This window comes from Eleutherodactylus coqui, chromosome 4, assembly GCF_035609145.1.
Source record: "Eleutherodactylus coqui strain aEleCoq1 chromosome 4, aEleCoq1.hap1, whole genome shotgun sequence".
Taxonomy (NCBI): Eukaryota; Metazoa; Chordata; class Amphibia; order Anura; family Eleutherodactylidae; genus Eleutherodactylus; species Eleutherodactylus coqui.
The window spans coordinates 241,661,251-241,673,684 of NC_089840.1; the positions used below are offsets into that span (position 1 = coordinate 241,661,251).

Consider the following 12,434-nt stretch of genomic DNA (forward strand, 5'->3'; position numbering starts at 1 on the left):
CACACGGATAGATGTGGCCCTAGAAAGGACCGTTGGGGTTCTTGAAGCCTACACTAACTCCTAACACTCTCCCTGCCTAACCCCCACTTCTGTCCCTATTGCAGGGCGCAATGCTCTGCAGATCCAATTTTGGGAAAAAAAAAAAATACTGTGCTAACACATTACTGCACACTAGTAGATGTGGCCCTAAGAAGGGCCGTTGGGGTTCTTGAAGCCTACACTAACTCCTAACGCTCTCCCTACAGCAGCTCCAGCACGATAGTACTTTCCCTCAGCTAAGTCACAAGGCATGTGTGGCGAGCCGCGGGAGTGGCCGATTTTTATACTCGGGTGACATCAGATCTCCCCAGCCACTCACAGCAGGGGGGTGGTATAGGGCTTGAACGTCACAGGGGGAAGTTGTAATGCCTTCCCTGTCTTTCAATTGGCCAGAAAAGCGCGCTAACGTCTCAGAGAGGAAACTGAAAGTAACCGGAACACCGCGTGGTACTCGTTACGAGTAACGAGCATCCCGAACACCCTAATATTCGCACGAATATCAAGCTCGGACGAGTACGTTCGCTCATCTCTAATCATATTCCCAAGACTGACCTAAGGGGAGTGCAGTCTGAGGATGTACTCTGCATATCAGCTGTATCAGTTGATTGGGGCATTACAGACTTTGATAGCACTTTGATTACCGCATTAATAAGTTTGGGCTCAGCATGACTCGGTAACGTAGCACGGCATATCATATTCGGTTCTCTATTATATAAGCTGCTCTCTGTTGTCTTTCCAGCTAAAGTCTATAAATGGAATCCTATTGTACAAGGAACATAAAGTAGACATTAAAGACCAATCAAATAACTCAGGTAAGTAAAAGCTAAATTTACAGTAAATGTTTAGTAATAAACATTTATAGACCCTTATACCCTTTCACATCTTATTTTGCCTTTATGTTTGATATACAGTATCAGCTGGGTAAGTTTATTGATGTATACACGGAAATAAAGGTCAAATAAATGCTACTATATGCACTAGTCTGGATTTTACAGTTATAAAATAGGCTTTAATATCCTCCCATTTTACAACCTACTCAATCACTTAGAACCAAAGGGATCAGTTATATGGTGGGGCAGTTTTCTTTCTAGTTAAGATAATCCTTTTCATAAATATTCTTCATGAATTTGAATCCTTGTTTCATACATACGAGCATTGTTTTCTCTAAGTTAGTTGCTCTAGAAAGAAGAAAGGTAGAACATGATGATGAGAATTAAACAAATATTCTGGTGATGGGACATTTTCTTCAGTTTTCACCCATTCACTGGATAGGTGAAAACTAATAGATGGGGGGGGGGCACCGATCTCTGGGACCCCCATCGAGCTTGAGAACACGGGGTCCCATTTGCCCCACTTTAATTACGTACGCTAACAATAAAAGAAAAGCCTGCAGAGACTTAGGAAAAATTCTGCCATTGTCTACGAAAGTAGGCCAGTGGCAGTATGCAAAGCAACCTCCATGTTGGTTTGTCCTAGATAGTTTGTGTATTCAAAAAAGCTAACACCTTTACATTAAAACTATTATTCTTAGTACCACTAAGTAATTTTTGTGAGTATGGATATCTATATTTATATATTGCAGCGATTGTCCCGAGACAGGAATTTTGCTTCTAAGAGGATTGATTTTCTTTTTACAGTCACCATCTTGGGACGGGCTATCTACTAGCTATTAATAAGGTCAAAAATTTTAAGAAATAGAGGCCTATGACAAATGACTAACTCCAAAGTCATCTTCAAATAGGGTTGTCTAATGCTTGACTTTGGGAGCCCAATATTGTATCAGATCTTCAGCGCATTGGGATCCTCTGGTGCTCTGGTGGCAGAATTGACTCCAGGTTAACCTGGGCCATGGGGTGATAAAATCATAGTAGGCCCTTAAATATCTCAACTTTCTTTTATTAACCAACTATATAGTACAGCAATAATGGTGAAAGCAACATTTTTGACATTTTTTTCAGATTTGTTTTGTGCATTTTTAAACTGCAGGAATTCCCCATTACTTCTTCTCAAACTGAGCACGAAAGCAAAACCCCCTGAGCACAGATGTGAAACCACACTTACAGAAAATGTTGTTTTGTTTCTTCCCATATTCATAATCGTAACAGCCATAACTTTTTTTATATGTAGGTAACACAGCTGTATACAATTTTTTTGTCTCCTTTTTTGTCATATAGATAATTAAGCTTTTTATTTCTATTCATTTTAATAGCTCTAATTAACTATTCTAAAAAGAATTCCACCATCTTTATTTACAAATTTCACCAATCACCATACAAATTATGTTCACTGTATTATATAGGTTTTTGTGGTTACAGGGATAGCAAATATCTGAACGCTATTTACTGTGTTGGGTTGTATAGTGTATTTATTATAATAGTTTTTACTCCTTATGTTTACACTATTACATTATATTTTTTGCAATATGTTATAGTTACTAAAAAAACCTTAGACTTTTACTTTTTTTTATTCTATTGGCATATAGAAGTATATACTGTACTAGCTTGTTACCCACGACTTCGTCTGCGTGAAATTCTTTTTATATACACTACCGTTCAAAAGTTTGGGGTCACCCAAACAATATTGTGTTTTCCATGAAAAGTCACACTTATTCACCACCATGCGTTGTGAAATGAATAGAAAATAGAGTCAAGACAATGACAAGGTTAGAAATAATGATTTGTATTTGAAATAACATTGTTTTTACATCAAACTTTGCTTTCGTCAAAGAATCCTCCTTTTGCAGCAATTACAGCATTGCACACCTTTGACATTCTAGCTGTTAATTTGTTGAGGTAAGCTTGTGAAATTGCACCCCACGCTTCTAGAAGCATCTCCCACAAGTTGGATTGGTTGGATGGGCACTTCTGGCGTACCATACGGTCAAGCTGCTCCCACAACAGCTCAATGGGGTTCAGATCTGGTGACTGCGCTGGCCACTCCATTACCGATAGAATACCAGCTGCCTGCTTCTGCTGTAAATAGTTCTTGCACAATTTGGAGGTGTGTTTAGGGTCATTGTCCTGTTGTAGGATGAAATTGGTTCCAATCAAGCGCTGTCCACTGGGTATGGCATGGCGTTGCAAAATGGAGTGATAGCCTTCCTTATTCAGAATCCCTTTTACCCTGTACAAATCTCCCACCTTACCAGCACCAAAGCAACCCCAGACCATCACATTACCTCCACCATGCTTAACAGATGGCATCAGGCATTCTTCCAGCATCTTTTCATTTGTTCTGCGTCTCACAAATGTTCTTCTTTGTGATCCAAACACCTCAAACTTGGATTCATCCGTCCACAACACTTTTTTCCAGTCTTCCTCTGTCCAATGTCTGTGTTCTTTTGCCCATCTTAATCTTTTTCTTTTATTGGCCAGTCTCAGATATGGCTTTTTCTTTGCCACTCTGCCCTGAAGCCCAAAATCCCGCAGCCGCCTCTTCACTGTAGATGTTGACACTGGTGTTTTGCGGGTACTATTTAATGAAGATGCCAGTTGGGTACCTGTGAGGCATCTGTTTCTCAAACTAGAGACTCTAATGTGCTTATCTTCTTGCTTAGTTGTGCAACACGGCCTCCCACTTCTTTTTCTACTCTGGTTAGAGCCTGTTTGTGCTGTCCTCTGAAGGGAGTAGTACACACCGTTGTAGGAAATCTTCAATTTCTTAGCAATTTCTTGCATGGAATAGCCTTCATTTCTAAGAACAAGAATAGACTGTCGAGTTTCAGATGAAAGTTCTCTTTTTCTGGCCATTTTGAGCGTTTAATTGGCCCCACAAATGTGATGCTCCAGAAACTCAATCTGCTCACAGGAAGGTCAGTTTTGTAGCTTCTGTAACGAGCTAGACTGTTTTCAGATGTGTGAACATGATTGCACAAGGGTTTTCTAATCATCAATTAGCTTTCTGAGCCAATGAGCAAACACATTGTACCATTAGAACACTGGAGTGATAGTTGCTGGAAATGGGCCTCTATTCACCTTTGTAGATTTTGCACAAAAAACCAGGCATTTGCAGCTAGAATAGTCATTTACCACATTAGCAATGTATAGAGTGCATTTGTTTAAAGTTAGGACTAGTTTAAAGTTATCTTCATTGAAAAGTACAGTGCTTTTCCTTCAAAAATAAGGACATTTCAATGTGACCCCAAACTTTTGAACGGTAGTGTATATATAATCTGTGTTCTCCTGTATATTGAAATGGAAAAAGTTGAAATAGTGAAAGGAATGTAACTGCAATATGCTATGTCAGCACAGTTCTGTAAACTACATTTTTGGTCTTGTCAGATTTTGCTAAGATATAAAGGTTTTGTAGGCTGTATACACGAGAGCACACCACATACAGTTGCCCATGAGAAAAACATGTTTTTTTCTAAATGTACACCTGCTACCTTAAGTGTTTACCCTTGAGCCTTATTGATCATCATCGCAAATGCTATTTTTAGAGAGAATTGCAGCCTTTTGAAAATGCAAATCCGTTGGTATTATTGGAATGATTGATTGCTAGAGCTCAGCTTTCATTTCTTACACAGTTGAGATAAAATAAAAGCAGCGCTGTGTGATTGGTTTCTATTTGTTATACTGCTGAGGTGAAATTAAAGCTGTGCTGTGATTGGCTGCAATGGGCAACACAGATTTTCTTTAAAATCTCAATCCACGTTAAGGTGTCTTTCAATCAAGTTGTGAGAGAAAATCTATCTGTTTCTTATACAGCCCAGCTTTCATTTGTTACACTGCTAGGGTAAAATTAAAGCTGCATTGTGATTGGTTGCTATTTGTTATACTGCTGAAGTAAAGTAAAAGCTGTGCTGTCATTGGTTGCTATGGGCATCACAGATTTTCTTTAAAATCTCAATCTATTTTAATGTTTCTTTCGTTCAAGTTTTAATCCTGGGCAATGCAAGGCATCTCTACTAGCTTAATAATCACATACGTGTGGCAAGGATGCCTGCCCTCATGTGTCTGCCCGTTTGGGGAGGCATAGCTTATGATGTGCACCTCCTTCCTCTCCCCTGCGCAGCACTTAATAATCGCATACGTGCGGCAACGATGTCTGCCCACATATGTCTGTCCATTTGTGTAGGGATAGCTTATGATGTGCACCCTCTTCCCCTCTGCCTCGCCACACGGAGCAGCTTAGGTGTGCCAGCGCATCACCAAATAAATCTGTCTTATCGTGCTGCCTAGAGAACTCTAAATTTTCACAAGAACACATATCATATGTCCTTACTCAAGATGCAAGTTTTCTCCCTGCAAAATTTCATCAAAATCGCTTCAGCAGTTTAGCTGTGAAAAGGTAACAAACAAACAGACAGACAGAGTGACTTTCGCTTTTATAATATTAGTATGGTTTTAGTGTTCCTTATTCGTGTTCCTGCCTCATGTACAGCAGCTCTTTAAATTGAGACCTGGCAAGAATGAGTTATATGAAGGAGCTGCTTGTATAGTAGCATCTCTCTCAACATCCTATGTCATGAAATTTACGAGCAGTGAGCCTGGCACTTACCTGATCTTACTGGGTGCTGACAGCAGCCCAGCCTTGTGGGCAAGTCTAAGGGCGAGCACCCACTGGCATTTGCGTTTTCCGCAGGAAAAAAACGCAGCGTTTTTCGCAGCGTTTTTCGCAGCGTTTTTCGCGGCGTTTTCGCGGCTTTTCCATTAATTTCCATTAGGAGAAAAATAAGGACACATATGCAACTGACAGTTCCTATGTTAAAAATGCAAACGCAACGCAAAAAAAACGCCAGTGGACAGGAACACATGTTATCTCTATGCCTGTGCAGGAAAAACGCAAAACGCAGGTAAAAAAAACGCCAGTGGGTGCTCGCCCTAACGCTGAATGTTACTATTCAACTATTGAACTATGTCCCTATATATGTGGATATAAAGTATCATTTATATCCTGATATTTGCTGTAAGACTGTATCTGACAAGTGTCATTTTCTTTTTGCTTTCAGCTATACATGGTTCATTTCCTATACATATTCATATAGATGCAGATATGTTCCCCCTTACTGTTCTGCTAGTTTTCTCAGTACTACCAAATGGAGAAACTATTGCAAATGGAGTACCATATCGCGTTCCATTATGTGCAAAAGAAAAGGTATGAAAAACAACAAGGTGGATTTCTATATAAAAATATTCACAATCATATCACTACAGTAAATCTGGATTATTGAAACATGTAATGATACACCGCAGTGGGGCGTATTAGCGCATGAACCGGATAAAATAATTATTTTTTCTTTGCCGTTCAAACACCATGCTTTTATGCTCGAGTTTGTAAAAAAGAAGTCGGAAGATGGGGCAAGTCCTATCTTTTCTTGCGCGATTTTCACAGCTGCAAAATGAGACAACAACACAGCTATGCATTTAAGTCCTAAGGCCTCATTCAGACAAGCGTGTTTCTGTGCGTACATAGGTGTACGCGTCTGTTTAGAACCATTGGTTTCCTATGATGTGTTCGCATGTCCGTATTTTACAGGCGTGCAAACATGCGCACCTGCAAAAGATAGGACATGCATGCACTGCATAGTGCCTTGGCCCTGCATAGGTCTGTGGCCCCTTTCCCGAAAATCACTGCAGGGGTTGCCAGCAGCCCATTGCTTTCAATAGGGCCACTGGCAGCAGCGGTGGACGCATTGAAAGCAATGTGCACGGATCTTCTTTCACGCGTGTTTTGGCACGTCCGTGGATGCACGCTTTTGTGTGCACGTATGTGCGCTCGTCTGAATGAGGCCTAAAGCGGGGTTCAGGCAGGATGGAAAAATTAATTGCAAATCTCCTGGTTGATTTATCCACAAATCTGTAGCAAAAGCTGCATGTGTAACATGAGTATAATGCTGTGGATTGTTCCACATATTTCACCCCTCTACTTTAAAAAAAAAATGAAGTCTGCAAGTAAAATCTGCGACATAAAGTTTCATCTAATTTCAAGTATATGTGGATGTACCCTTATTATCATTGTTAGGCTTTTGCTCACATCTGTGTTGGAGCCTGCATTGCAGATTCTGTCATAAGTTAGCTGTGCAGTAATTTGCACAAAAGACAATAGCATTAACCACATTCTTTCAAAGCCATTTTTTCATTTTTTCGTTGATTGTTTTCATCCCCGCCTTCCAAGAGCTATGAATTCTTTTTTTTTTTTGTGATATAGCTGTATGAATGCTTGTGTTATGCTGGAAAAGTTGTATTTTTAAATTGTCCCATTTAAAGTGCTTGTACCAGAATTTCAAGTTATCCCCTACCCTGTGGGAAAGGGCGGTACCAATTATGCATCCTATTATTATTATACCGTATTAGAGTTCATTGAGAGTTTAAATTTAGTGAACTTAATTTGATTTTTTTTGTCTCACTTGTAACCTGCTCCCTATAGTCTTGTGGTCAGGTGCAACGTAGCATCTGACAAATATGATACTTGATAAATCATTGTTAAATACAATTTCTTTTTTAGTACTTGCATAATGTGTATATATTGTATATTTATAATATAAAGGTTAAAGGCACTATTCATACAAGCATTATTGCTTACATTTAGAATGGAGACGTGACAGCTATGCCCAATACTGTGACAAGTGTACTGGTATTTTCTATGGCAGAGACAGCGCTAAAGACTGCACAATCTTTGCCTTCAAAAATACCCCAAAAGGAAGATGGAAAGCCAGTTGGAGGCTCCTAATGCAAGTGTAAACAGAGCCTAATTCAAAAGGTCTTGTCATCCACTATACAGGTCCAACTTAAGTTCTCCGAGGAGCAGGTCCATCCTGGGGCAAGTGTAAATTTGGAAGTGTCAGCAAGCGCTGGATCCCTCTGCTCTATACGTTCTGTGGATAAAGGATATTTACTTCAAAACCCTCAGGACAGATCACTGCTATCAGATCTTGTAAGTTTTGCTCCACTGGATACTATAATATTCACATGAAGTTGCTTCTTTTGGCACCGTATTAGTGACTGATGTAGCAGCTAGTGGTAGAACTTGTTGATCATTTTTTCCATGTTTTATATTATTTATGCATTTGTAACAGGGTATACATGTTCTGCTGTGTGGAGGTTGTTTGTCCATGATAATTCTCCCTGAATTTGTACACTTGACTCTGTGAATTTAGGAGGGGGAGGACACAGGATGCAGAGATTTTCTATGCAGCTCTGGACCAGCATCCTGGAGGGGAGCGGAGTGCAGCTAAAGTGTAGTGTCTGAAGTAAGGACAGCTAAAGTGAAGTGTCTGCAGTGAGGTAGTGAGCAGCATGGTGCTATATAGGAAAAAGCAAAGCTACAGTGAGCCCTATAGGCAAGTATTGGATGAGTGCAAAACCCCATGGACTGAAGCTGATTAAGGGGGCATCCGTTTGATTAGGAGATCCCTGCAGCCCTGTAACCCTCCCATTTCCACTCTATGAGTTGATTAACACCAAGTTGAAAAAATCTTCATAAATAAGGTTAAGCTGTGAAGTACTGGCACAATAATAGACTGTTGTTAATACCTGCTTATTACTCCCCCAGATAAGGGAGAAATGACTTTGCTCTCTTGCGACCCACTAGGAGACTTTACTTGCAGTCAGCCCATATATTGCCTTGAATCTATTGTGCTTGTAGCACCATTAAGATAAAATTGAACTGTTGTTTCCAGCATACAAGATGTCTGATGCCTATGTCAGTTATTCACGATTGACGAGAATAACTGCATTGCCCTGTATCTATTTTAAAGAGATATCAGGTAACAGCCCAAACCAGATTTATCATGGCTTGAGCCAATACATGAATGTCTTATGACTCACTACTCACCAAAGCTGATCAGAGTGCCATGACTCCATGTTGGGTCCAAACCAGTATACAAACTGGCACTGTACTAGCTCAACCGTCTTCTGTGGCCTAGGAGAAACTCCAGCCTGATCCTCAGCACCATGTTAAATATTCACACCAGAAAATTGATTATACTGTACATTGATAAATGTGTCCCACTATGTCAAATTACAGCCTCTGCTCTTCTATATTAGCAACTGAACTGCTTGTCACACATCATCCTCTTGCTAAAATATGTAAGGATTAGAGATGAGCGAGCACCAAAATGCTCGAGAGCTCGTTACTCGAGTCGAACTTTCAGTGATGCTCGAGAGTTCGTTTCGAGTAACGAACCCTATTGAAGTCAATGGGTGACTCGAGCATTTTTGTATATGACTGGTGCTCCGCTAAGGTTTTCATTTGTAAAAATCTTAGCAAATCACCAAAGTCATGTAAAAAACACAGAAATGGATAGGGCAGGTGAGGAGCAACATGCAGGGCTGCATTTCGGGCTCCGAGGCCTCACTATTAAGCCACAATAGTGGCAAGAGTGAGACCCCCCACCCCCCACTGTCAGGATAATGATCGTTCTCCTCTGCCACAGCTGTAACAGCTGTGGCAGAGAAGAACGATGTTAGCCCATTGAATTCAATGGAGCCGGCAATACAGCCGGCTCCATTGAAAGCAGTGGGCTGCTGGCGAGCGCGGGATGAATTTTCGGGAAGGGCTTAAAAATATAAGCCCTTACCTGAAAAAGAAAGATTTTAGTGTAAAAAAGAATAAAAATGCAGGCATTCTCTTCAATGGAGCCACTGCTGCTGCCGGCGACTCCATTGAAGACAATGGTCCGCTGGCACACCTGAATTCTTTTTCAGGGAAGGGCTTTACATATAAGCCATTCCCTGGAAATTAATTAAAAGTGATTTAAAAAACAAAAAAAAATAGATACTCACCTCCCTTCAGCTGCGGGGGCACAGCCACGTCTTCTCCTGCTGTCCCCTGTACTGTGGTGCTGAACTGCTGTCATTCAGCTGAGAGCTGCGCTGAGCCAATCAGAGGCAGCATGCACTCACCCATTCATGAATTCATGAATGGGTGTGAGTGAGATCTGCCTCTGATTGGTCAGGCTGTGACCAATCAGAGGCAGCTCATTCAGCAGGCAGGGATTTTACATCCCCGACTGCTGAATACTGCAGAGAGCAGTTCAGGAGAACTGCCAGCTGTCTGCAGCTGAACTCCGTCTGCCGGGAGCAGGTGAGTATATATATTTTTTTTATTTTTACACATTTCTGGATGAATTGCAGGGAAGGGCTTATATATTTAAGCCCTTCCTGAAAACTCATTGTGCGATCGCCGGCAGCCCATTGCTTTCAATGGAGCTGGCTGTATTGCCGGCTCCATTGAATTCAATGGGCTAACATCGTTCTGCCAGGACAAGATGAGTATATATTTTTTTTACTTTTTACACATTTTAGGATGATTTTCAGGTAAGGGTTTATATTTTTAAGCCCTTCCCGAAAATTCATCCCGCACTAGCCAGCAGCCCATTGCTTTCAATGGAGCCGGCTGTATTGCCGGCTCCATTGAATTCAAGGGTCAGTGCTCGTTTAATCGAGACGAGCACCGCGTGGTGCTCGTCTCGAGTAACGAGCATCTCGAGCACCCTAATACTCGAACGAGCATCAAGCTCGGACGAGTATGCTCGCTCATCTCTATTAAGGATCTGAAATGATTTTCCCATTCAGATAAACCCTTTCCATATATTCTCTTACAGCACAAGGACATCATAGAGAATTCCACTCAGACCCCCAACTACTAGAGGTCACTGGAAACAGCTCCTCCTGCGCTGGCAGACTAAGAGTCTATTATCATTTTAGTGCTTTATTTGAATAGATTCTGTGAAATACTACACTGAGTGGTCACATGGAGCTACCAACAGTGAGAACAGTTGATCACTGGGTTAGAGTAGCTGGACACACAGCAATCAATTGTTTTTTCAAGGCTGCTATATTCTAAGAAAGAATGTAATGCTGCTAGTTAAGAGTCCCGCAGACAAGCAGCTTCAACTGTAGTCCGATTTATTACAAAAAAATAAGACACAGCACAAACAAAATACTGAATTCTAGTATAAAAAGTATAAAACTGAGGGGTCCAGTGCTCACCATGATTGGCCACACAGCAAATTATATCATAAAATCATTTTTAGATATAAGAAACACAAAGCTGAACCACACCAGGGAAGACAACCCTTCACATGGCATGCTGGTTAAAGGGGTTGTACCAAAATTGACATTTATCACCTGTCCACAGGAGGAGAAATTGAATGGAGCAGAGGTTGCAGGTGCGTGGTGTCATTCCATTTGTTTTCAATGGGACTGCTGGAAATAGTCGAACACTTGCATACAGGTATTTTCGTCAGCTCCATTGAAATTAATGGAACGGCCCTGTGCATGTGCGACTGCTGCTCCATTCAGTTTCCACGTCACTTTGGGGTATGCATTGAGCACGTTGTGGTGTTCCCTGTCCTGCAACGTTATGGTCACTGTATTATAAGGTGATATTTAGTTAAAGTATTCCTAGACATTGTCAAATTTCATCAGTAGGTGATTGGTGGGGACCTGTTGCTCGGATCCCCTTCGATCAGCTAATTCCTGCTGCCACTGTTGCTATGGTCAGCAAAGGAGCAGAGATTGCAGCAGGCAAGCTTGGAATTCAATGGGATACCTCCACAGCACATACTGTGTATTCACATGTATAAAAGTAAACACATCATCTCTAGTATGTTCATCTTCTGCCAGATGGATTATCTTCTCTGATGTCAGCAATATACTGTCCAATATGTGTATGCTATTATGTAATATAGGACTCGTATTAAGAGCGTTTTTAACAAGTGTGAAATTATAGTATGACACACACTAACTGCCATTATGGTCTTGCTTGCAGAGAGAAGAAATATTAACCATGGGAAATAGCCTTATACATCCACACGATATGATAGTAGAGGAGAGTGAAAGCCAACAATGCCCAGAGAATAAGACAGCTGACACTCAGAACTATTATATAACGCTTGATACTTACAAGCTTTTTATGGTAAGGTAAAATATATCTAATTAAATATCAGATTTTTTGTCCTAGAGCAAAAGTTTGCTTGTGTATATATATGTTGTCCAAAATAGACAAGATGATCTAGCAATAGAGATGAGCGAACGTACTCGTCCGAGCTTGATGCTCGGGCGAATATTAGGGTGTTCGGGATGCTCGTTACTCTTAACGAGCACCACGTGATGTTCGGGTTACTTTCACTATCATCTCTGAGAAATTTGCGCGCTTTTCTGGCCAATAGAAAGACAGGGAAGGCATTACAACTTCCCCCTGCAACGTTCAAGCCCTATACCACCCCCCTGCAGTGAGTGGCTGGCGAGATTAGGTGTCACCCGAGTATTGAAATCTGCCCCTCCCGCGGCTCGCTACGGATGCATTCTGACATTAGTTCAGGGAAAGTGCTATCGTGTTGGAGCTGCTATAGGGAGAGTGTTAGGAGTATTTTAGGTTTCAAGAACCCCAACGGTCCTTGTAAAGGCCATAAATCTTCTCTATATGCGCTCAATGGGGCCGGCGGCAGC

At 41.1% G+C, this 12,434-nt stretch overlaps 2 protein-coding genes across 2 annotated transcripts in view; both read left to right on the forward strand.

The window, feature by feature from the left end:
* The window catches only part of LOC136626156 (alpha-2-macroglobulin-like), a 459,985-nt gene that overhangs the window by 327,500 nt on the left and 120,051 nt on the right, over positions 1-12,434 (forward strand). The window lies entirely within an intron of this gene.
* Positions 1-12,434, forward strand: part of LOC136624976 (alpha-2-macroglobulin-like) — a 250,447-nt gene that overhangs the window by 118,368 nt on the left and 119,645 nt on the right. The window contains exons 13-15 of the mRNA XM_066598904.1: positions 779-851; positions 5,990-6,135; positions 7,762-7,944. Coding sequence (XP_066455001.1) covers positions 779-851; positions 5,990-6,135; positions 7,762-7,944 — 402 coding nt within the window. The remainder of the gene's footprint in view (positions 1-778; positions 852-5,989; positions 6,136-7,761; positions 7,945-12,434) is intronic.